At 45.0% G+C, this 26,356-nt stretch overlaps 1 protein-coding gene across 2 annotated transcripts in view; it reads left to right on the top strand.

Moving 5' to 3' along the window:
• Positions 1 to 23,260, top strand: part of Tnfsf11 (TNF superfamily member 11) — a 30,966-nt gene extending 7,706 nt beyond the window's left edge. The window contains exons 2-5 of one of the 2 annotated variants that reach the window (XM_021182380.1): positions 121 to 282; positions 16,167 to 16,212; positions 16,295 to 16,393; positions 21,705 to 23,260. In XM_021182380.1, coding sequence (XP_021038039.1) covers positions 121 to 282; positions 16,167 to 16,212; positions 16,295 to 16,393; positions 21,705 to 22,126 — 729 coding nt within the window. In that variant the 3' untranslated portion in view covers positions 22,127 to 23,260. The remainder of the gene's footprint in view (positions 1 to 120; positions 283 to 16,166; positions 16,213 to 16,294; positions 16,394 to 21,704) is intronic. The other variant, XM_021182381.1, reaches the window with a different exon arrangement.
• Positions 23,261 to 26,356: the final 3,096 nt, after the last annotated feature.

Raw genomic sequence — 26,356 nt, 5'->3', positions numbered from 1 at the left:
TTGAGGATAATTTTATTAATTATCAACCACTGGGGGATAGAAAAGTCTAAGCATGACCCTTCTCTTATCAAGTCACAGTTCATTAACTATAACCCCCTTTAATATCTTTTCCCCTCCTAGATGTATCCTAACAGAATATCAGAAGACAGCACTCACTGCTTTTATAGAATCCTGAGACTCCATGAAAACGCAGGTTTGCAGGACTCGACTCCGGAGAGTGAAGACACACTACCTGACTCCTGCAGGAGGATGAAACAAGCCTTTCAGGGGGCTGTGCAAAAGGTAAGTCCTCACTGACGTCGTAAAGTCAAGGGTCTTGATGATGCTACAGTAACTGAATGCTAAGGCTCGTGAAGTGCTAACTAAAAAAAAAAAATCTATAGTTCATCTCTGCTACCCCATACCCAATTGGCGAAGTGACGCCCTAGGTCCACTTTCCCGGATTCTTACATGCTGGCGGGCCTTTAGGTTTCATCCTTCTGCTTCTCAGACATGACCATTCTCCATCTCTCCCGCTCCCTCTCGGTCCCTTGCCCAGACAATCTAAAAGTCCTGCCCAGTCTTCCTGCCCAGCCATTGGCTGTACTGCGCAATTCTTTATTATCGATTGAAGCTAGCTGAGGGCAGGGACCCTCAGGTCTGAAAGCTCAGCTTTTGGGAGTGAAATAAGACAAAGCATTAGAACCAGTTCCCAACCATGTGGTGAGGGGGAGGGGTCTGGCCAACTATGTGGTGAGGGGGAGGGGTCTGACCAACCTTGTGGTGAGGGGGAGGGGTCTGGCCAACCATTGAGGGGGAGGGGTCTGACCAACCTTGTGGTGAGGGGGAGGGGTCTGACCAACCATGTGGTGAGGGGGAGGGGTCTGGCCAACCATGTGGTGAGGGGGAGGGGNGTGAGGGGGAGGGGTCTGGCCAACCATGTGGTGAGGGGGAGGGGTCTGACCAACCATGTGGTGAGGGGGAGGGGTCTGGCCAACCATGTGGTGAGAGGGAGGGGTCGGAGCAGGAGATATAGTGATGCGTGAGATGGGTATTGTGTGCTCCTGTCTTATTTTCTGGGAGAGCTGGGCCACAGGAGAGATGGGAATGGAGAAGACTGGTGTCAACAGCCGCCACCGAGAGAAACATACCTGCCTGTCAGGGTTTCCTGAGCCTCCTGGGAATTCTGCTGCCCCAGAACTAGAGTACTTACTGACTCCACCAGTGCTCAGTGCTGTGTGTCTGCGTGTGAACCCCATGCACTGGCCCTCCCAGCTTCCAGATGGCTACTCCTTGCTTTGCCTCATCCTCTCAGAGTAAACCCTGACCGTCTCAAAGCCATTGGGCCTTGGATTTGTTCAGACTTACTAATTAACTAGAAGTCTGAACCAGTTCTAGCTTAGCTCTTCAGAGGCATAGCCTAGGTCCAACAGTGTCAGCTAAAAGTACAGGCAAGGTATAATACTTTTACGGTAAGTATAACATTTTGAAGGTGAGATTTGTATTTCATTAGACTTACTTCATTGTGTCACATTGCCCAGACAATATGCTAACTAAAAAAATTCAACGCGATCATCACAGAGTCTACTTGCATCTTAATTTCAGAGGTGATTAAAACTGAGTGTCGTAGAGTTGATGAAATAGATGTTATTGTAGCAAGCACAGGAAGGCGTGTTGCTTATGGCAGCCTTATCTGCCTGTGTGAATATATGCATGTATAATTTAATACAGCATACAATTATTTGAAATAAGTGAATACAACTTGGATTAGGGGAAAAAAAAGAACTTTACCAGTTTTTAAAAAGTTATGGCTTTTCTTGGTCTGGGATGAACCTCAGTAGTGGAATGTGTGTTTATTGTGAATGAGGCTCTGCATTCAGAGTCAGAGCCCGGCAAACTAGGACTAAGGCTAGACAATGAGTCAATAGCGTCAACAATAGAGTCAACGGCTTCTATTAAAGGCACATGGTTACCAGGTGTAGCCCATGTCTGTAATCCCAAACTGAGGCAGAGGAATTGTGAGGTTGAGGTTAGCATGAGCTACATAATGAAACACTACCTCTGAGGAAGAGAGGAGGGGAGGGAGGGAGGAGGGACGGAGGGGGGAAGAGAGAGAGAGAGGAGAGAGAGAGAGAGAGAGAGAGAGAGAGAGAGAGAGAGAGAGAGAGAGAGAGAGACCTTTTATATTAACAGATAATAATGGCTCGCTCTCAAGAGGAATTGGACTGTATTAAATTAATGTTGTACTTGTTTTTGCTATGCTGTAGGAGTTTACATGTAAAAAAAATGAGCAATTTATAAAATCTTTTTAAAAGCTCAATGAATAATTACAATAAGCCAGTACATATTAGAATAGCATGTACATTATTGTAATGCGCCAGCATGTGCTAGAGGAGACGGTTCTGTCTCTTCGGAGGCCTGATCTTTAGGAGGGAGATGAATGCTACCCAAACCTTATCATTACAGTTAACCGACATCCATAGGGTGCAACTGTGGAAGGAGGCACTTTGCCAGACCTTTTTCTTATGCCCCAGAATGTACTCTTTTATCCTAGTCAAATGAACGGGTTTTTACCAAATGTATTATCCTTTGATGAATACCACTGGTTAATGTGACGTCCGAGTAATTTGCCACAGTAATCAGATTTCTCATTTGTCTTGGCAAATGCTAAAAATAGGAAGGGTGTGGTAAGCACTCTGGAAGTAGTGGGCACATCTTAGCTTTAGCTCTAGGAGATACTGAGCGAACCCAAAGAACAATTCAGGTGTAGCTGCCATCTGCTTTGAGAGATCAGCCTATGCAGCGGCGACCCACGCCAGACATGGGTGCAATATCACATTATAGGCGGGCAGAACGTGGTGTTTACCCAGCTCGTTGTGGTCAGACAAGTAATCTTGTTTTTCCCTCCTTTTTCTTTTTGTTTGTGGCTGGGTTTTCTTGGCTTTATTTCCCCTTTAGCACAGAACTCTGAAAACCCTCTTACTGGGCCAGCTCTACCAACCGCAATGTATAAAGTCTATCAAAACAGTCTATGACAATAAAACAAACACTAGTATGAATGTGGTGTCTGATTTGTAAAGCGATGCCTGGTTTCAATTTTGGCAGCCTTCCTGGGCTCTTCCCAGCCAGTCGGGCTCGGGCAGAGCGGTGAGTTCAGGCGGTGACCAGGACTGCCATGCGTGGCAAGGGAGGATGCTCACCCTACTCCGTCGTCCATTTTCACTCAGTGGAGAGACATCTTTTATTTGTCAAGTAGAGATTCTGGGCCCTGGGGGATGTGACTCCACCTGCCTTCAGTGTGCCAGGTTGTTGATCTCTACTCCAGGACCCCGTCTGTAGAACTATTTACAGGTTTGATATTGAGTGCTTTGAAGGATAAGAAGAAGCAAAGTGTGGGCTGCTGAGGGGGTAGGGGAAAGAGGGGGGAAGGAAAGAGCCCATGTCCGGCCAGAGCTCCTGTGCTCTGGGCAGGTGGATGCGGGAGGGCTGCCAGAGTGCTTTCCATTCGGCCCCTGGTGGGCATCTAAGCCACTGACCCCACTCTACGGGGGGGTGGACAAGGGGCAGCCCCCGATACCAGGGTCCCGGGGATATGGGAGAGAGGGCTGAGGGAGAGAGGTTCCCACACAGGCAAGAGTCCTTAGTCCGGTCCGTGGATGGAGCACAGGAAGGCTCATTAGAAGAAAGCCTATCCCATCATCCAAGCACAGTGGGCCTTGATGAACAGAGACAGTCTATGGTTTTAGAGCTTTATTATAGAAAGGCAGGGAGAAAGGAGAGAAGGCAGAAAGAGAGAGAGACTGGCCATGGCCAAGAATGAGAGAAGGGGGAAAGGAGAGAGAGAGAAGAAAGGCTATAGAGTAAGAAAGGTTAGAGAGAGAGAGGTGAAAGCTTAGAGAGTAAGTGAGGGAGAGAGTAAGAGGGAGAGTAGAGTAAGAGAGTGAGAGGAGAGAGAATAAGAGAGAACGAGGAGAGGATGAGGAGAGTGAGAGGAGAGAGAGAGGTGGGGCCAAGCAGCCCCTCTTATAGTGGGCTGTTTTATCTTGTTGTTGCTAGGTAACTGGGAGGAGTTTAGCCTGAAGGTCAGAAGCTTGGGACATTGCCTACATGACTACTAGCCACACTTCTCCTGTGGGGGCTGTGGGGTCAGTAACTTCAACAGGAGCCAGGGTTCCAGGAGACATGAGGGAACATCTACCTTCCCATGTAGGTGAATTATCACCACCAGATCCCCAGGTTCAGACCTCAGCTCAACTGGAGACCAGCCTGTCTGTGCATAGCCCATTGCCCCACAGCAAAGGGCTATCGGCTGCTTTGTCTGTCCGTTTTTTTTATTTAATCTATATGGGTGTTTTGTCTTCATGTATGTCTATGCACCACATGTATGTTTGGTGTCCTCAAAGGCTGGAAGAAGGAGCAAGAGCCCCTAGAACTGGAGTTCTGAGCAGCCCTGTGAGTGCTGGGAATTGAACCGGGGACCTCTGGAAGGACAGCCAGTGTTTTGAACTGCTGAGCCATCTCTCCAGCCCCTGTGCTTGTTTTTCAAAGCTAGACTTTAAACTGTGAACTGTGTGTATGAGTGTGCCTGTGTGCACACACATGTGTGCACGAATTGTGTCTATGTATGCTTGCCCTGCTTGTGTATACAGAGGCTGGTAGATTCCTCACTCTCTTTTTTTAATTAATCATTTTATTCATTTACATTTCAAACGATATCCCGTTGGCTGGTAGGCAGGACGTAGAAGACCACGCCTTGTAGCAAGGGAGGCTAGACATCTGTCTTCCACCTGAACTCCCATTTGCTTGTGATTCTTGATATACAACACCTATCCACCTCCCCACGCCCACTCACATAGATACACTCATATGCAGATCAAGGATTAACACAAACCTGAAAGGTTTAGGTGGTCAGGATTTTATTTTCTAAAGTTCACATGTAGGGAACTAGAGACAGCATGGCAGGGAGACCGAAAAGTGGATTTAAGAGGAAGTGTCAGGAATGTTGATGGCCGCCTGTTGTTTTCAGCTAGATTTCATAGATTGAGAACATTTACTCAAAGTCAGAATGTTCCTCATTTTGAGTGGTTGTTTTCTTTTTTTTTTTGTTCTTCATCGAACTCTTATCCTTTAGGATTCTAATGTTGATTATTAGAAAGAAGCCTAGTTTAAGAAAAGAAAGAAGGAAAGAAAGGAAGGAAGGAAGGAAGGAAGGAAGGAAGAAAGAAAGAAAGAAAGAAAGAAAGAAAGAAAGAAAGGAAAGAAGGAAGGAAGAAAGGAAGAAAAAAGAAAGAAAGAAAGAAAGAAAGAAAGGAAAGAAGGAAGGAAGGAAGAAAGAAAGAAAGAAAGAAAGAAAGAAAGAAAGAAAGAAAGAAAGGAAGGAGGAAGCCTAGAGACAGGCTTGTATATACATCTTTAATCCTAGCACTCAGGAGAAGCCTGGTCTATATAGTGAGTTCCAGGACAGTCAGAGCTATGTCTCAAGTAAATAGATAGAATAGATAGAAAGATAAGTGGATAGGTAGATAGATAGATAGATGATAGAATAAAATTTAAAAAGAAGCCTTTCCCCTAAATTTCAACTGAAGTAAATTAGAAATCACTGGAAATCTTAGACAGGTTATATCTGCCTGGAGACAACTGGAGTTGTTATGTGGATGAAATGTCTCCTAGGCTTCCTAGTTACAAAAGAAGGATCAAGGGGGAAGTTTAAATTCCATTTACTGCCTCTTTGCTTTTGTGTTCAAGAATATGTGTCCTATGAGAGTTTCTCACAAGCCCAGAAGGTTTGAGTTTGGGTCACTGGCATTCTCAAATCGAGATGTTAGTCATGTAGTGGTTTTCCAGTAGAATCCCGTCCCCCCCTTTGCCACCGTGGTTTTGAGAATTGCAACCAACCTCAGTCATATTTAGTGTGTATAAAAGCTGTCTTCATGGGAAATCTAGAGTAAGATCCACAGAGATTTCCTACAGAGCCAAAGCTTTGTACTTACTTTTCTCTTGCTGTGATAAAACATCATGACCAAGGCAACTTACAGAAGACAGGGTTTGCTTGGGCTTCCGGATCCTGAGAAGCAGGCATTCATGATGGGCTGATACAGCCGGGAAGCTTGGCAGCACACTGCAGACATGGTAGTGTGTACCAGATGCTGAGAGCTCACATTGTGAGTCATAAGTAACACACACACACACACACACACACACACACACACACACACGGAGGGGTGAGCATGCATGATGAGAATGGCAGGAGGCTTTGAAGCCCATCTCCAGTGAAATACTTCCTCTAGCAAGGTTGTCCCTTCCAGACCACCACAAATAGTGCCACCAAGTGTTCAAATGCAGGAGACTGTGGGGGACATTCTTATTTAAACCACAGAACCATCACTGTCATTCACTCAACAAAAGCTGATGGTGGTGTGTGCTCAATCTCAGGGAAGAAGGCAGAGACAGGAGGGTTGCAATCCAGAACTAACCAGTAAGTGATGCCAGGGGTGAGCTTTGATCTGTGCTGTGGGTGTCCCAGGATGGAAGAGAAGATTCTGAGTGGGCATCTTGGAAGAAACAGAGTTAGAAGCATTCACCCGAGAGGAGGGTATTCATGACGGGCTAACTTCAGAGGTTTAATGGAGCTTGTGTTGCTAAGGGGTGGGTTGGCTCATGAATTCGAGTGGAGTGGCAACCTGTGGAATGGATGGTGTATTAGTTAGGGTTTTACTGCTGTGAACAGACACTATGACCAAGGCAAGTCTTATAAAAAACAACAACATTTAATTGGGGCTGGCTTACAGGTTCAGAGGTTCAGTCCATTATCATCAAGGTGGGAGCATGGCAGTATCCAGGCAGGCATGGCGCAGGAGGAGCTGAGAGTTCTATGTCTTCATCCAAAGGCTGCTAGTGGAAGACTGACTTCCAGGCAACTAGGGTGAGGTTCTTATACCCACACCCACAGTGACACACCCATTCCAACCAGGTCACACCTATTCCAACAAGGCCACACCTTCAAATGGTGCCACTCCCTGGTCCAAGGATATACAAACCATCACAGATGGGAATATGTGTCCGGGGGCTGTGTTTTACAATAGCTACATCTTCAGTGACCTTGGGGCCCTTGCTTAAGAGCTCCCAGTGCCTTGGCTAGAGGTTCTGCCTTGATAGCCAGAAGGATGGACCCCATAATGTCTTCAAACCAGCCTAAGTGCTAAGAGCCACCGATGGACAGAACAGCCCTTTTTTGTTTAATAAATTAAATATGATAAACAGAATGGAGTTGGTTGGTGGAAGGGTAGTATTAGAAGCTGGAGAGAATCATCTATATCAGAGATGACCTGATATGGAGTGCCTGTTGAGCTTGAAGTTCAAGGTCTAGAAGAAGCCCATTCTAGGAAGCATCCTGGTTATTAAGAGGCTACTCCAGTTCTTGGCCTTGGCCTTTTGGGAATACCAAGTGGTGATCACAGCAATGGCTGTGGTAAACAAAACAAAACACCAATTTAAAATGCTAAGGGTAAGACTCTTCCAGAACACGAAGTCCTCTCCATATGCCCATTCAGCTACACCTCTGGTCTACCCTCCCGAGTGGACAGCTTAGTCACTACACCACCAAGCTAGGAGCCTGAGGATGGTCTTAAACTCTTGCCCACCGACTCTTCCCTGACTGGTGGCCTGCTGTGGATTCTGTCTCCTCACAAAACATCCAAGCAGGATTTACCTGATGGATACATGGATGGATTAGGGTTCTTGTGTGTGCTCTTTTATTATTTCCAGCCCATTTTGTCTAGTCGTTTTTCCAGTTGTCTCTCATAATGAAGTGCAGGCATTTCTCAAAACAGGCTCCCACTAACGCTTGCCCACCTGCCTATGTAATCAGGAGGCCGTCTCGGATACACATGGAGTTTATTATCTGTACACCAGCTATATGCATCCAGATTGGGCCTGACTCACCACAGGTGAGCTTTTCAAGGACCTGTGACTTTTATGCCCCCAGTGGCAGGCACGTGGTAATACAACTTGAAGCACAAAGTTAATGAGTGACTAACCCATATCTTTCCTGAATTATGTGTCACGTTGTGCATGGGCAGGGTTTTCATCACTATGATGAAACACCATGATCAAAAGCAAGTTGGAGAGGAAAAGGTTTCTTTGACTTACATATCAGTGCTCATCCTGGAAGGGAGTCAGGGCAGGAAATTAGAAGTGGCTGGAACCTCGAGGCAGGAGCTGATAGGAAAAACACAGCAGAGTGCTTCTTGCTCCCTATGGCTTGCTTCACTTGCCTTCTATAGAAACCAAGACCACCTGCCCAGGGATGGTCCCACACCAGGCTGGGCCTTCCCCCATTGATCACTCATTAAGAAAATGCCCTACAGGTTTGCCTGTAGCTCCATCTTAGGGAGGCGTTCTTTTCTCAATTGAGGTTCCCATCTCCCAGATGACTCTGCCTTGTGTCAAGTTGACATAAAACAAGTCAGCACACGCCGCTAGTCACTTATCAGAAGCAAGTCATGTTGTACACTCATAAGATTTGTTAGGGTTGTGGCTCTCCAGTATAGTCTGTTTCCAGAGGGCAGCTTTCTTTCTGTAGCCGTGAGCCTGTTAGGGGCTTTTCTCTGATGGCCTCTTTCCATTGTCCTCCTCAGTGTCTGCAGTGGCTGGTCTGACATCTTGGCTGCTCTGGGACTCCTATATACTCTATGAATATACTCTATGAATAGAGTATCAAGAACAGGGCTGGGAGACTGTGGAAGCCATCCTTTTGTGAGGAGGCGGTGTTTGGTGATGTAGAAAGCTCTGCTAGTGTATGGCTGGCATTCTTGTTGCTGTGGACACAGCAAAGCAAAGGCACGCCGCACTCCTCTGTTGAGCCCCTGCATAACCCCCTCCCCTTTAAAAATGAGTAGCACAATAGAAGACACTTTAAAGTTGGGCTTTTACGAAGACTAATACCGCTGTCATAAGGCATTTGCTAAATCAAAGCCCAAGGAGACCTTTAACCACTGTAGAAGCTTCCTCATTTAAACCATGAAGGTTAAACAATAAAAACTAATTTTCTATTCCCAGAGTACCCATTGCCCTTCCAGGAAAAGCATCACTCTTCTTTATGAAAACAAGGACGCGTAGCTCCTCGGGCTCTCGGTGTAGAAAGTACATCAGCAGTTGTAGAATGTCTCTTCCGCTCACTCCTGGAAGAAATGGTACCCATGTGGCCATCACGGCCAAGTTCTTCACTAGGAGCTTTCAAAGACGTCCATGGCATTGGCTCAGAGAGCAGGATGAGGTCCGACTCTCAGGTTCAGTGGGTTAGAAACCCCTTCTGCCTTTGCCCTCTCCTTCTTTTCCTGAGCTGCTGGATGCCCTTCTGGACTTCATCCTTCCCTCATGGGGATGGTGAGGAGTTGTGTTCATTCTGAGAGCTCTCCCGGGGCTAAGGTGAGGGGCATCTCTGGTGATGTACCTGCTAAGACAGAAGAGGGCTCTACAGTTCTTAGCTTTGGGGACTCAATGACTCCGCCTAAGGACCTGCGCCATCCTGAGGACAAATAATCATCTCTCTCTGGGTATGAGCTTTAGGGTCAGGGAGAGCTGAGATAAGGATTCTAAGTCCTGCTCTGGCAGGGGTTGTACAGCGACATGATAGTAGCTCTTCCAGGTCTTGGAGGTGAAAAAGCTTTGTGCCTAAAGATGACTCACTGCAGGTACCACTAGGGCATTCTGGCTAGGTGCAAGACCAAAAACAGGAACGATATACCTTGCAAGTCAATGGGGAACCAAAACAGGAACAATATTCCTTGCAGGTTAAGGGTTCTGCTTGCATTTAAGACAGTTAAAAATAAGTTCCTGTTTGTCCTATGTTAAGTCCTTGCAAATTAAGGTTTCTATTTGTAATTAAGAATAGGTTTCTGTTGATAAGTTATTTCTCCGCTGGTCAAATGAGCCAATTCAAGCCAGATTAGATTATATTAAAGACAGGTTTGTTGGGAAGCTACTCTTGGGCGAGTTCTCTGGCCCCTGGAAAGGAGGCCAGGGAAGTCGCCATTGGAAGAGAGAGAGAGAGGAGAGGGGGGAACTAAAGAGAGAAAGTGTGCATGAACAGAGAGAAGGGGAGAGAGAGAGAGAGAGAGAGAGAGAGAGAGAGAGAGAGAGAGAAGAGAGAAGAGAGAAGAAAGAAGAGAGAAGAGAGGGAGGAGAACAAAATGTCTGGATTATATAGAGGAGAGCCCCTAAGGGAAGGGCAGCCCAGCCCCTGGGCTGGAAAGTTCACGGCTGGGGGCAGAGTATGCCAGCTAGGGACTGAGGGATGCTGGGAGAACCTGGAGGCCAGGTCTGCTTTGGTGTGTAAGATAAGCATCTCAGTCCCTTGACCCAGGATCTGGAACCAAGCATCCGTTTCTTAAATCTGATGTAAACTGCAACCCCATATACGTGATGTATACTGTACCCTCGTTCCATCCCTATCATTCTTTCTAACAATGTATATAACAGCCAACTCTCACCCCTGTGAACACCTTACCTCTTCTTTAAAAAAAAAAAAAAGGAACTTCATGAGGCCAGCAGGGGCTGCTTCTCGAATCCTGAGACTTAGGGTGAATCATCTGGCTGGCGAGTTCACGGTGCATCCCAAACTACAGCTTGCTTGCTTTAATTGGACAATCGTGGATTTGGTCTTTTCTCTTCTGAGATTCTCAGGTTCAGCAAAAGGAGCAGCAGGTATCAATGGTACCCATGAATGGGAAGCCAGGTTCTGGCACCCGGCACCATCAGAAACAGCTCCATGGGGCCCACACAGTACTGCCAGCATCTACCCACAGTGCTGCCAGCATCTACCCACAGTGCTGCCAGCATCCTTGAGGGAGGAGGTGGCCCACAGCGGAGGAAGAGCTATGAAGCCAGGCAGTCAGCTCAGTGAACAGCTTATTGCTTTCTCTACACCCAAAGACTTCAGATAGCAAGTGTTCCAGTTTTCCCCTTGACCAAAACAGTTTCTAAGTCTTAAGATGTGGAAGGACAGTGGGATACGCCTTGCAAAATTCCTATCTCCTAATCGTGTACTTGGTTGCTTTGGCAACCAGCTCCCATCCCTTGCGTTATCTCATTGGCATGAATAGGTCTGGTTGAAAAAGGTTTATGAATAACAGAAGATGCTCCTATCCCCCCCCTCCCTCCCTCCCTCCCTCCCTCNCCCCCCCCTCCTCTCTCTCCCTCTCTCTCTCTCTCTCTCTCCATCTATCTTGCAATATCACAGAGGCCCAGTCATGAGGGGCCTTATAAACCTTAGGGCTGTACTTGTTCCTGAAGTCACCAAGTGATTTCAAGAAGAGGAGGGACAAGCTCCCCTTGCACTTAAGATGATCTTTCCTGCCACCATCCATCCATGCATCTGTCTGTGGCACAAAGACTGTGAGAGTAGGTGGCAAGAGGCATTTGTCTTCCTGAGGAGTGATGGGATCTTGATGCTGCAGCCTTGGCCCGGGAGGAGGAGATGGGATTTCTGAGCTATTTACCAAGGAGAAGTCCGCAGGACTTCCCAGCAGGAGTGGGAAATGGACTATTCATTTCCAGAAAGAGCCGGGAGTGTGGCATTCAAGTGCTAACTGGCTGATGAATGCACTATTCTTGTAACTAGGTTGGAGAAGAATTACATGAAGGGTATCATTAAGATGTTAAAATGAATGCATTACATATGTTAACAAGTGTATGAACCCTGTATTATATCTGGCAAGCGGGGTGTTAAATCCTTGTTCAACCAGCCAGATGTCCCTGCAGCTGCTGTGGTATTGCAGAGGGAGGCAGCCACCTGAGACCCTTGCTACTGACTGGTGCAATAGTGTCGGGAGCATCTGGTTGTACAAATTGCTTCTCCCGTGATTTGATTGACAGGTACCAATGGATCACGTGATTCCTATCACAGTCCAAATGGGATTTCAGTCTGATAAACCCAGACTCCAGTAACTTGACCTTTTACATGGAACCTAGGCAGCTGGGACATATATTTTTATTATTTAGAAGGATGGTATCCAGATTGCAGTCAAACAAATATAAGACCAATTTAATCTTATATATACTCGGGGTCTTGTTCCTAGTGGTTATTTGGCAGTTTGTAAAGGCGGTTTAGAAATTGGTTGAAAGTGTTGAAATCCCTATTGCCAGCCAAGGACTTTCAAGTACAACTCAGAATTTGGTATTTATTCTTGCCAGTGTGGCCTCCCATAAGTGGGCCCAACTTCTCAAGATGAGCAGCTATTTCCTGGGTTTGGCAAAAAAAAAAAACCCCAAAAAACAAAAAACCCTCCTAAATCATTTAAAAGGCCATGCAGGGGTCTGAAGGGAGCTGGGTCCTAGGAGACTGGATGCTTTCGCTATCACACTCCTGGGAACCACACTTTTTTGGATGTCCTGTTTAAGAAAAGTCGCAGAAAGTCAAGACCACAGTTACACAATTGATCTTTTGTATGCCGTGCTCCCTGGAGGAGAGATTGTGAAATCCCAGCATTTTTTCCTATGAGTTAAACTACAGTTGAAATTAAGAAAAAAAATCAAATCAGTTGTTTTCGTGTCTCTGCAGATGTACTCTGACAGAAAAGATGAAAAAAAAATGTAATCTACTTTGACAGAGTACTCAGTGTTGAAACTTCCCCATTGGAAAACCTGTAGCAATCCAGGGACTGTCAATTGGGACAATGTCCACTAGGTGGCACTGTGTCCGAACATTTATCCTTGACTTGGTTGCAATTTTTGGGCGGATGCCCACTTTATTCCCTTTCCTCTTTTCTTTCTGTCTTGTTCCCTTTCCTTGTTCTGGTAAAGGAAGCTGCTATAGTTTTGGCCTAAATTATGCTTATCTAAAAATGATTACATCTTTTTGAAAAGACTACTTGTTACAGTTTGACCATAAACACGTTCATTAATTCATGGTATTTCTTATTAGCTCTCACAGGTTAAAGATTCTTGTTGTCCTGGGTAGTTTATACAAATCAAGGTAGGTGTGTGAGTGTGTGTGTGTGTGTGTGTGTTTCGCAGGTAGCTGTGTTCTGGGAAGGCAGATTGTTGATCTTCTAAGATAGGGAAGTCAGGTAGAAAACTGGGTTCTCTAGAGCAAAACTTGATAGTGGGATCTAGGCAAGGGGGGGGGTGTTAGGGAGGGAAGAGGACTCTGCTCTGTTCCATACTCTAAGAACTGTCCAGGCTTCTGGGATGTTTACTCTCTGCGTCTCATATGATTCTAAAGGATACTACAAGGGAAAACTTGGTTGGCTGAAAACATAAGGAGTTACTATGTTTCAATGTGTGGGATAGAAATGTAACTCTTTGAGAGGACCTGACTCATGAAAACACTCATTTAGCAATCCCGTTTCTCAATGCCTGCTATGGGTTAGAGTCCACCTTGCAGCCTCTTTGGAAAATATCAGTGCGATTTGAGACCAGTGGCTGTGAGTTGGACCAGGGCAACTCCAAAGGTTTCTCTAAATTGCAGCTGTGTCCCCCAGTGGGAAAGCATCAAGTCCTACTTAGAAGACATTTATGTGTGCACGTGAAAGGGTGCACTAGTGTATGGGTGTGTGTGCGTATGTGTGTGGAGGCCAGAGGTCACTGTTCCTCAGAAGCCACACACAATGGTTTACCAGGGCCCTTCCCTCATTGGCTTGAAGAGTGATGATTAGCCTAGGTCGGCTGTCCAGAGAATTCCAAATATGAGCTTCTGAGTGCTGGGATTATGCATTGAGTGCTGAGATGACCTACTAAGTGCTGGACCTACCTACCAAGTGTTGGTATGACCCACTGAGGGCTGGGATGACCTACTGAGTGCAGAGGTTACCTACTGTGTGCTGGGATGACCCACTGAGAGTGAGGATTACAAGAGTGCACCAATGTCTAATATTCCAGGTTCTTTTTTTTTTTTTAAATCAATCAAACAAACCTCTAACTCTAACTTCTTGGTTGCACTACGCCAACTGAGCTATCCTTCAGCTAAGATTACTTTTTTATTCATCTCAAAACCCAAAGACAGTTTAAAATTATAGATTTACTAGAATGATATGTTTATGATTGCCCACAAATAGCGATTTCTTTGGGGTTCAGAAGATTGGCGTGGAGACATACGTGCTAGAGTATTGTGTCTGTGTGACCAGAGGTCACAGATTCATCCTAAGATCCCTTTTTGGTATTGAAACTTCCTTTCTGAATGTCTGAGAAGAATTACAGTTCTTGGGTTCTCTAGAGAAATAACAGGAAAGCGTCACCTCCCTGGGTCTCTAACGAGCGCTCTAATTCATCCTGGGACATGAACCCTTTCTTCCCCTGACAGCAGGCATTGAAAGTGCCTCTGAGAGGTGCTATTTATTGAATTTTCTTGTAACTAAATGGGTCTGTGGCAGCTCTGACCTAGAAGCCACTGATTAAATGGGCAAGGGAAGTGTGTTCGCAGTGGAGAGGGAGAAAAATACCCCTTCCCATTAATCTGGGGCTTCAGCCTGCTGCTTGGTCTGGGTCTCAAGCTTTAAGATCATTTCCTCATTTGCCCATGTAGAAATCCTTTCAAAGGGGATTTGTCGATCTCAGTAGAGACTGCAGCAGCAGCTACTAGTGTGTTAGAAATTCAAGTCAGAGACTCCAGCCCAGGCTTCCTGGATCTCAGACTACCTGATCCTGCAGCTGGCACCTGCCTGCCCCTCCTTTAGGTCAGCATGCACCACCCCCAGTTTTGAGTGTCACTGCCCTGGCCACAGTGACATTTTTCTTGATATTTTTTCTATGATGAGGTGTGTGTGTGTGTGTGTGTGTGTGTGTGTGTGTGTGTGTGAATCAAGCAAAATCAGAAAATTCCAGAAATTGGGATACCATTGGGAATCCCAAGAAGAGACCTGTGGACTAGAGGTCAGCAGGGGTGGGGAGGAAAAGGAAACCAACTAAGAGCCATTGCTTTGTCTAACGCAGGAAGCCACCATCTGCTTAACATTCCCTACAGTGGGCTTCAGGCTGCACAGGGACCAAGGGGTAGGCCAGGACAGAGAGAGGCTGACCATATGTGACCTCAGTGGTGTCTCTAAGAGTTATGAAAAACAGAATAGATTCTTATCTCCTTTGGGGGTGTCTGAAGGCAGAGAGAACAATAAAGAAGAATAAAATCTTATCTCTCATTGACCAGAATTGAATTCATGTCATTTTATCTACCCATTTATTGGTCCGACTATAAGGCTGAAAGCCTTTCTGTCTACATAGGGAAAGCTCTTGCTACGTGATCTATTCTTTAGACCTTGTGGGGTAGTAACAGTCAGCAGGAGTATTTATCCCATTAAGTGTGAACTGGAACCCCATCTTGTGTTGGTAGTTCCAGGTATCTGGGTTTACTGAGCACTCGGGCTAGGTGTTCACCTATATTACCTCATCTAACCATCCTGACTGGTCTGCTCTTGAAGCCATGATCTGAACCAAGGCAAGACTAGAGCTTCAACCGGCTCTGCCTTATGGGATATTTTGTTAGCTAACGTCTGAATTGGGTGGGCACATGGTCACTTGGTAGAGGCTTCATTCTGGGAGCGCAGGATAAATATGCAGTTATCTACTCCTATGTTCTTATACTCAATCTTCATCTGGCTTATGCATCTAGACTTGTTTCCTACAGTATTTTAATTATTGGCATTCTAAAAGCTTTTAGACCTTCATATAGTACTTTAAACACACTGACTTAAAAAAAAAAAAAACTACTGGGAGCCAGGTATCATTCTCTCACTTGTGGGCTGAGCCTCTGCATTATAATAGGAACTCACTACTGAATTCCACAGAAAGAGACCCACTGAAGACTGAAGAGAACAATACATTTTATATACACTTCATTTCCATTTGTGTACCTGTTACATATTAATTATGCTCAGTTGTTTTGTTTTATAATTTAACTTTGTTTCCTTTTATTGCCTCAAAGGATTTGTTTGGTGGTGGTGGTGGTGATGTGTGTGTGTGTGTGTGTGTGTGTGTGTGTGTGTGTGTGTGTGTTGGACTTTTTAAGCATTTTGGGAGCTCAGATGCTAGGAATGTGAGATCCAGGAATTCTGCTGCCTCTCAGCTTCTGGCTTCATTTTAAAGCATCCTAACTGATTTTGCATCTGGTAGTCCTGTGTAAATATATATATATATATATATATTCCCCTGCTTTACACAAAGAATGAGTTTATGAATACAGTTCTCCTTTATTTCAGGAACTGCAACACATTGTGGGGCCACAGCGCTTCTCAGGAGCTCCAGGTAATTGTGAGTAATTTAAATGAGTGTTTGAAGTCCTGTACGGGTGGTAGTCTTTAAGCTCATGAACTTCTGTCATCCCCAGCTATGATGGAAGGCTCATGGTTAGATGTGACCCAGCGAGGCAAGCCTGAGGCCCAGCCATTTGCACACCTCACCATCAATGCTGCCAGCATCCCATCGGGTAAGTTACATTTCCACCCAGCCTGAGAACATTGTTTCAATTTTTCATTCTTCGGCCAGTGGACTTACTCAAACCTTCTAAACCACGAGGAGGCGGCAAACCCTTCAGTTGAACCCTACCTTGCCAATCCTGTCATATCATCTCTGTATTCACTCTCAGGGATGGAAGTGGGTATTTGAGCTCCTGCCAGTTGGTGGGAACACGTATAATTGCTCACAGTTCCCATCCGGTTTCCCTCTGAAGTAGACGAGTTTGATATCAAATGGATCCTCACTGCCTACTTCCTTGGTGGATGGCTGCAGTCAGGAAGCCAGAGACATCCCCATTTAGGAAGGCTGTGTGGGGGCTAGCAGGTGACAACAGTCCTCTGGAAGCTGAGACCTTCTGACCCCTTTCCTTATGCTTATCTTCCCAGAATAATAAGTATTTACTTTATTAGACCAGAGACCTAGTTACTTTTGAAGATGAGGACCCAGAGCTGTGTGCCTGTAGCTACCTCAGTGCGCTAGGTAGTCATCACAGAGCCCCACTGGCTGCTCACCCCGAGCTAGGCAAAGATGATAAAGATTACAGAGAGCATCATGCGAGAGTGATCACTGAGCTTCAGTGTCAGCACCACTGTGGCCTGCATGCCACGCACCTCCAGTGGCTGAGGTGTTTCAGTGTGTGTTCATTCCCTCACATCCTGTCATATCATCTCTGTATTCACTCTCAGGGACGGAAGTGGGTGTTTGAGCTCACTGCAAGGTAGCAGTTATCGTTCAGATTGTTCAGCCAGTACCACAGTGCTTCACACAGTTTGCCCTTTGTTTGAGGTCCCTGTGGTTACAGGAGGAGAAACTGACCTTCCTCTCGACTCAATTCTCAGCTCGGCGCCGTGCATTATCCTAGACGCAGGCACGTGTGCTAGGATGGCGTTGTCGGAAGGCACTTCTCCAAGGGTCACATTATTTTTGCTTGAAGTAGATTAGTGTGGAAACCAGTGACAGGGCTCTAATGTCTCCGTGGGTCTGTGACCTGCCTGTGACCTTGTATGAAGTACTGCAATCTACGCCTCAGTCTTAATAATCAGGAAGGCTCTGTCCTTTTTGTAGGGCGGCTATACATACTATGTTTCGGGGTGGGGAGGGACCATATTACATTCAGTAGATGTGATCTAAAAATTACTATTTGAACTTAATTAAGTCATTATGTAAATTCCACTTTGTTTCATAAATGGCTTAAGGCAGAATTTTCTCCTTTTTTCCTGAGTTTAAACTTTTTGAGTCTTTTAAATAATAAAAATCTATCTTTTAATAAATAGTTTCCAGCCATTATTACAGCATAGGCCATAGTGATATTTTTTTTTTTCCTGATGGAAGGTGCAGAAGGTGAGAAATCACCTCTTGAACTGTCAGGAGATTCTCTAGGCTGCCTGTTCTGATCCTCTGCATAGTTACTTCCATAGACAGGTTTTCTGTCTGCGTGGGCCTGGTGGTGGTGCTTCACTAATTTTCTCCGAGTGGGGAAACTAGTTTGCATGTTCACAGAGGCAATCAAATTAATACCAGTGTGCGGGCTGCGTGTGCTGTGACTGTACCCTGCATTTATCTTTTCAGTTCACTTTAAATGGCATAGGATAAATATTGCCTGAGAGCGTGTGCCAAAGTCGGCTTGGCAACCACAAGCATGTTTTAGTTATAAAGCTCCCTCTGCAGGCACCTAGAATCTACTCAGTGCCAAAACCCAGGCAAAGCTCCTGGTTCTGTTCCGACAGCTCTTTGGTTTAGGATGCAGGGAAACGAGCCACTCTATGCTTCTGTTTAAGAGAATAGAGTTAGTTGTTCTGGTTGGGCCAACAGCCCCTCTAACCCCTTGTTCTCTCAAAGCTGGCCAGTACTGAATGATTCAGAGGAAGCTGGCTCTGACTTGCTATTTTGGAACACTGTTATATATTTATTTACACAGGAGGAGACAGAACCTACTGTACGTGGACTGTTAACTTAGGAGGTTTTAACTTTTTTAGAGTAAAATGCACTCGGAAGTTCTTGGGGGTAGGGTAAGAATATATAATTTTTCTTAGGAAGCTGTTGCAGGCTAAATGTTTGCTGAGGTCCCTTTCCAACCTCTAGCAGCCAGGAGCCCAGCAGAGAGCTGAGGAGGTCAGCCAGACTGGGCGAAGAGGTCCTCAGCGTGCCTCATTAGCAATAGAAGTCCTGGCAGGCAGGGCAGCCCTCCGCCCTCCGCCCTTCTATGTTCTAGTCTTTCTGCCGACTGTTATCTTTGGTGAGTGCTTTTATCCACTCTGTCTAACTTTCTAGCCTTTCTTCTGCAGGCTCCGTGAACTCCCCAATGCCCAGTAGAGTTTCTCTCACCAAGATGCCCCCTCTTTTGGACATTTTGGACCCAAAGCTTCCTGGTTTTCTAGCTCACCTGTTTTCTCACCAAGCTCAGCTCTGCTGAGCATCAGGAGTCTCTTCAGTTTAGTTTGGGCAGCTCCTTGTCACTGAAGTCAACCCTGTTGATAGCACGCAGCACCAGACAGGCCATCTTTATATGCTCGCTTTCCGTTCCGTCAGCGGTAAGCATCCTGAGGGGCTGCTACTTGGGGAAAGTCTTCATTATGGATGGAGTGAGTTCTTCTGCACTATGGGCAGAGTGGATGTCCAGAGGAAGCGCCACATCAGGTGCCCCTGTCAGATCTCCAGGATGAAATAAGGCTTGAGAACGGGAATGGAGAAAAGCAGAGAGGCATATTATATATAGCATAGCGGTTTCCACTGGACTCGAAGTGGCACTCGATCAGGGTTCCTGTCTTTCCTCACCATGACTGTGTATTGCTTTTTTGTCTTCCTTGGCAGCTCACTCCAATGTGAGTTAGCCAATCCCATAGAAAGAAGGGACTTCACACTAGTGATTTAACTTGTCTCTATTAAGAGACACATAAATAGCAATTGAATGGAATACAGGACAGAGAGAAGCTGGGGCAACATGGGATAATGTGAGATGGCAATATCTTGAATTTCATGAGCCTTGTCCATGGGTTAGGTGGCTATCTACCAGGTTGGAGGAGTTACAATGTCAGCGCTTATGTAGTGAGCCAGCTTTTCTATTCTCATCTTGACTCACTTGGGACCCTAGTGTGATGTTTGTATTTGGAACATTTGACTCCAGGGAGAGCTGGGATAGGATCTACCATGGCAAAGGAGGACAATTGCTGCCCAGAGCCTGGAGGCTGGTGACTGTAGCAGCCCTGCTGTGAAGTCTGAGAACACACCTGTCCTCTTTGGAAGCTGGAACTATTGTTTCCTTGGTCATGTAATGATGGGTTGTCCCACTGTAGATTGAATACTGCCTCATCTCTTTCCTCCCACTTTTTCTGTTACCTGTTGTTCAGTCTGCTGTAGCTTGATTTGGAGGTCCTTAGATCACCAGATCCAAGAGACCATAGACCATCTTTGGTTCATCCTCTGACTCTCTAGAGAAAGATATAGGTGTTCAAGTCTTCCCAAGACCAGGCCATAGTATTCCTTCTCATAAACTGTAGGGTACGTAGGTGGTATTATTATTGCTGCTGCTGCTGCTGCTGCTGTTGTTGTTGTTAATAAAAGGATCTCCTTGGATCCACCAAACCAGAGAGTTGTCCTTTCATGAGTTGGAATCTAGTTCATGGGGTGGTGGCTTCAATGTCAGTCTCTGGGCTAAATTATATTATTTTAAAATAAATTATATTTATTTAAAAATAAATTATATTTATTTTTAAATAAATTATATTTATTTTAAATAAATTATAAAATTATTTATGTATATTGTTGAATAAAGCAATAGGTTTCATAATGGCATGTTTGTTCAAATATGTCATGTATTTTGATCTTATTTACTTTCCATCTCACTCAGTCACCAATACTGCCCTTTCTGTTTGTATGATTGGGGTGTGTGTGTGTCTCCTAGTTTCCATACATGAACAAGAACTTGTAGTTCTTCCCTTCTCTTGGTCTCCCTGACTGACTTCTGTCATTTACTATCTCAAGACTAACAAGTTGAAGACAATATGGCACCCAACATTTTTTTTTATGCTACTGAAACAAATTATCCTCTGCTCCCATTGTCTGAGACCTGTCTGTGTTTTGACTTGCTGACATCAGAGAGGTGGCAGTGTTAGTTTGGTAAAACTCTTCATAAAATCCCTGGGGAAAAGATGTGGTTTGGACCTTTCCAGAGTCCTGTAAACTCTCACCCTATCAGTTATTACTTTTGTCAGTAGAATAATAAATGTCTGCATTGGTACACATATGGAATAGTTTGATTTATTACAGAGGAATCACCAATTTAAAAAATATTGGATATTTTCTTTATTTACATTTCAAAAACCCAGTTATACACATCAAGGACCTGGGCTATGAAAACCATTGGGCACACAGCTGATTTAGAAGGTTCTGTAGAACTTCTCCAAAAACAGTAGCAAGGAAGCCCTTTGTCATTTCATTGTGTGGACCAGAAGGGGTTGTAGGAGAACATGGAACTTGGGAGTGACTTTACAATGTGTGAATGCAATTACATGATGCTGAGGAGCTGGGAAGCTTGGAGCTTGGTGGCTTCTGGGGATAGCTACCGAGTTATATGGCCCAGGCTAAGGTGGGGATACCAGATAGTGACACAATTGGAGGGTTGGTCTCCGCAGAGCTTCTGCAACCCAGATTCTCACATTCCTTTACACCCCCACCACCACAAACTAAGTAAAGGTTAGCTATATGAAGGATGGAAGGAAGGATTCTCTTCCTATACAAGTTGGTTTCTTTCCAAGGTGAAGTGACTCTGGTCGTTACCCTCTTTCAACTAGGAATGAATCGCTCCTGTCCACGGGGCTCAATTTTCTCCTTTTTATGCTCAGTAGCACCTACATGGAGTCAGTTTTGATCCTTTTCTGTGGGAATAATTTGCATTCTCTCCCTCTCTCCCTCTCTCTCTGTATCTCTGTCTCTGTCTCTCTCCCTCCCGCCCCCCTCTCTCATTCTCATAGCAATTCTCTGTATTTCCCCCAAGCTTTGCTGCTTTCCTGGACCATGTTGCTCCATCACTAGTATCCTATAGCTTCCTTAGGGCAGGATAGAGGATTTTTGGTTTTGTGCCTTTACAGTGCCTGACAGAATGCACTAAGTACATCTGCATGCACCCAGGCCCATATAGAAAATGCGTATAAGTAAGTTCCTGTGTTGGAATCAGGATTGTTATGTTAGTGTATGATGCTACCCCACCAACCTGTGGAAATAATGAGGAACTTTTCTCATCCAAGAAGTGGATTCTAAATCCTGTGCCTTTTTTTTCTCTCTAGGTTCCCATAAAGTCACTCTGTCCTCTTGGTACCACGATCGAGGCTGGGCCAAGATCTCTAACATGACGTTAAGCAACGGAAAACTAAGGGTTAACCAAGATGGCTTCTATTACCTGTACGCCAACATTTGCTTTCGGCATCACGAGACATCGGGAAGCGTACCTACAGACTACCTTCAGCTGATGGTGTATGTCGTTAAAACCAGCATCAAAATCCCAAGTTCTCATAACCTGATGAAAGGAGGGAGCACAAAAAACTGGTCGGGCAATTCTGAATTCCACTTCTATTCCATAAATGTTGGGGGATTTTTCAAGCTCCGAGCTGGTGAAGAAATTAGCATTCAGGTGTCCAACCCTTCCCTGCTGGATCCGGATCAAGATGCGACGTACTTTGGGGCTTTCAAAGTTCAGGACATAGACTGAGGCTCGTTTCGTGGAGCATGAGCATGGATGTCCTAGATGTTTGGAAACTTCTTAAAACATGGATGATGTCTATACATGTGTAAGACTACTAAGGGACATGGCCCACGGTGTATGAAACTCACGGTCCTCTCTCTTGAACCTATACAGGTTGTGTATATGTAAAGTCCATAGGGGATGTTAGATTCACGGTGATTACACAACGGTTTTACCATTTTTGTAATGAATTCCTAGAATTGAACCAGATTGGGAGAGGTATTCCGATGCTTATGAAAAATTACATGTGAGCTATGGAAGGGGGTCACAGTGTCTGGGTCTAACCCCGGGACATGTGCCACTGAGAACCTGGAGATTAAGAGGATGCCGTGTCATTGCAGAGAAACGATAGCGTGAAGGGTTAAGTTCTTTTGAATTGTTACATTGAGCTGGGGCCTGCAAATAAGTTCTTTTTTTTTCTAATGAGGAGAGAAAAATATATGTATTTTTATATAATGTCTAAAGTTATATTTCAGGTGTAATGTTTTCTGTGCAAAGTTTTGTAAATTATATTTGTGCTATAGTATTTGATTCAAAATATTTAAAAATGTCTCACTGTTGACATATTTAATGTTTTAACTGTACAGATGTATTTAACTGGTGCACTTTGTAATTCCCCTGAAGGTACTCGTAGCTAAGGGGACAGAATACTGTTTCTGGTGACCACATGTAGTTTGTTTCTTTATTCTTTTTAACTTAATAGAGTCTTCAGACTTGTAAAGCCTATGCAAGCAAAAATAAATAAATAAATAAAAATAAAATGAATACCTTGAATAATAAGTAGGATGTTGGTCACCTGGTGCCTTTCAAATTTAGAAGCTAATTGACTTTAGGAGCTGACATAGCCAAAAAGGATACATAATAGGCTACTGAAATCTGTCAGGAGTATTTGTGCAATTATTGAACAGGTGTCTATTTTTACAAGAGCTACAAATTGTAAATTTTGTTTCTTTTTTTTTTCAATAGAAAATGTACTGTAGTTTATCAGCCAAAAAACAATCCACTTTTTAATTTAGTGAAAGTTATTTTATTATACTGTACAATAAAAGCATTGTCTCTGAATGTTAATTTTTTGGTACAAAAAATAAATTTGTACGAAAACCTGCCTGGTGCTTTTTGTTCTTGCTCGCTTTCATGTGGGTCTTGCTCTGCGATCCTGTTCTTTCCAATATGATAATGTGGCTTCTATCTTTCTCCAAAGGTTACTGGGAGAAGTGCAGATTTAATTAAAAACTAGGAACAGATTCAATTAAATTAATGAACCTTGGAATTTGAAAAATAATTTGCAGGGGATTTGTATGCAAGGATGTAGCCAGAGAGAAAACAGGCTCTTCACTCAAAAAAGGAAAAGTTTTCTCTCCTTGAATCATGAGAAAAATATGGTGCTTTGAGCTGGGGGAAATTAGAGCTTGCTTTCCCTTACCGTAGTAAAGGGGACTCACTTTAGCCTGGACATGTTTCCTCTTGGAAATCAGTGTGGATGAGCTGTCTAAACCATGTCGATTACTCATGAAGGGCAGAGACCAGAAAACAGTCAGCTTGGGAAGGCACAGGAAGCCATTCTCTGAGATACTCGACACTGGAAGATAAATGTTGATGACAACAGCCTAGAATAGAGGGAGGGATAGCAGATGTTACAGAGAAGAAACTGTACATTTTAAACAGTGGAGCTATCATGGTGGGACTCAATGGTGTTGGCCACATACACGGACTATTTTACATCTGTCAGTAAATCTGAGTCTGAACAGTGCAAAACGTGATTTGGGCGCTGTGTATCCCGACAGCTGCTGCTTGTTTCAAGGAAGAATTTCGAGGAGCAGCTGAGTTTCTGCAGCTTCCGCAGACATAGAATTTTGTCCAGCTTAGAGCGTGCACCAGCAGTTTCGGCTCGCTCACTTCATATTACTTTGTGGAGCGTCAGTGATGTGCTAGTTACAGTCCCAGGCACCATGGCTACGAGGGCAGGTCTCTCAGCCCCAGGCTCCTGTTCTAGTGCTGGTTCTGCTTATGTTAGATGTGGCAAGGAGCATGCCCTGCTTGATCAAAATCTTGGGAATCTCAGAGTCTAAAATGAAACCGCAGGAAGTGGAACAAAAATACAATGTGGGCACAGAATATTCACTATTAATTTTTACTGAGGGGTAGCATGTTAGCTATTTTTGAACTGCTGTGATTAAAAACCTAAAGTGAACACCTTAGGGGAAGAGAGGTTTATTCAAGCTCAAGATTTTAGAGGTTTCGATCCTCCATGTTGGGGAGATGGCGGTGATGGGGGGGGTCAGAGAGCAGAAAGCATGCCCATACTGCAAGTGGCTCTGTCCCTTGATCCTCCCAGGAAACTTCCATGCTGACATGCTGTGCCTTCCTGATCAGTCCAGACTAGCAGACCCTCAACATGGGCTATCCATCAAGAATAACCAACTTGCACTCTCCCAAAGATGCGGGGTTAAAGTGTCAGGATCTCCTGAGGTGATTCGTGGGGGCCGTCCACCATGTGAAAGCAACATGGCTTCACATGATGCCAAGAAAAACCTTCTTGGCAGCCCTGGGGGATTCAGCCACAGTGTGATGTGGAGGATAATGAACGCTACGCTATGGCACCTCAGGTCGCAGGTTGGGGGAGGGGAGACAACAATGACTTAGTGACGTGTTTAGAAATCAACCAGTGTTTTAAAGTGGGTAACGGCAGGGATGGGACATAGCGAGAGGCAAGAAGCCACCTCTCTTCCGGTCATGCCTCAGTTTGCCAGGCTCTGAGCAGCATCTTCTAAATGGGTTTAAAATGCAGGCGGGAACACACAGCACATCCCTGCTTCCTTCTCTTCCTTCTGCTTTGCTTTCCTGTGCATCTCTTTCTTGTGTCTGCCCTCTACGACTGAACCCTCCCATCCTCCGCCTGCCCAGACTCTCGTGTCTCCCATCGTCCTACTTTGCTTTCTGTTGCTGTGACGGAAGCCACAACAAAAGCAGCTAGGGGGGAAAGGGTTTATATGGCCTTCATGTTTCAATTGCAGTCCATCAGAGAGGGAAGTCGGGGCAGGAGCAGAGGCAGAATCTGGAGGCAGAGACCACAGTGGAACACTGCTTACTGGCTAGCCTGCTTTCTGATACCACCCTGGACCTCCATCCCAGGGGTGGCACCATCCACAGTGACCTGGACCTTCCTGCACCAATCATTAATCAAGAGAATGTCCCACAGACTTACCCAGAGGATGATCCGATGGAGGGAATCCTCCAGTGGACGTTCCCTCTTCCCAGATATGCCTAAGTCTGTGTCAGGTTGATAAAATCTGGTCAGCATACTCATGGTCCTTAGGCTGTTGGGTCTCCTTGAGATGAACATATGTCCCTAGAGTATGTCCCTGTCCTGTCACAGCTGCCTCGGTGGGAGGCGTGACAAAACAGTGTAGGACACCTGTGTCTATTGGAAGTAATGGATCTGAGCTGCTGGCTCCTTTTACCTGCTGCATGTCAGCCCTCTTAACCTGCCAAGTCTGGGGAAGGAGAGCATGCCAAGTCCCAGGTTATCTGTCTTCCTGAATCAATTTTTACAACCACACCAGGCCCATGCATCCAAAAACTGACATGAAGCGGTTCTTACTTTAGTGTGTTGGCTTTCTCCAAACTGTCTCGCTTTTTGCCATTCATTTGAAAAGAAAAAAAAAATTGCATTGGTGTTTTGTCTACAGCTATAAAACAAGCATCCCCCCCCTTTTTTTTTTTTACTAATAACACACTTATGGCAATTCTTTTGTTCTTTTTTAACTTTAAAGATTTACTGTGTGTGAGAGAGAATGAGAGAGAGAGAGAGAGAATGAGAGAGAGAGAGAGAGAGAGAGAGAAATAAAGAGACAGTCAGAGAGAGAGAGAGAAAGAGAGAGAGAGAACGAATGCTCTGGAACCAAAGGGGGCCTTCTGATCCCCTGGAACTAGAGTTCCAGGCCATTGTGAGCATCTTTACGTGGGTGCTGGGAAGTAAATTCATATCTCTGCTAAGTCACATCTCCAGCCCTGTTTTTATTTTGGTAACTTGAAATTCTATTCAGGGCTCGGTACTACGGCATCTTAAACAACATTCCAGTTCTTTTGTTTTAATTAGACATGGCCTGAGCCAGGAGCATTGGCATCTGAGCACAGAAGATGGGCATTCCAGATCAAGCAAAGAGCACAAATGACTTCTCTTCCAGCTTTACTCAG

The sequence above is a fragment of the Mus caroli genome, chromosome 14 (genome assembly GCF_900094665.2).
Source record: "Mus caroli chromosome 14, CAROLI_EIJ_v1.1, whole genome shotgun sequence".
In the NCBI taxonomy this organism is placed as follows: domain Eukaryota; kingdom Metazoa; phylum Chordata; class Mammalia; order Rodentia; family Muridae; genus Mus; species Mus caroli.
The sequence above is the reverse complement of the archived record's forward strand: the minus strand, read 5'-3'. Positions and strand labels throughout refer to the sequence as shown.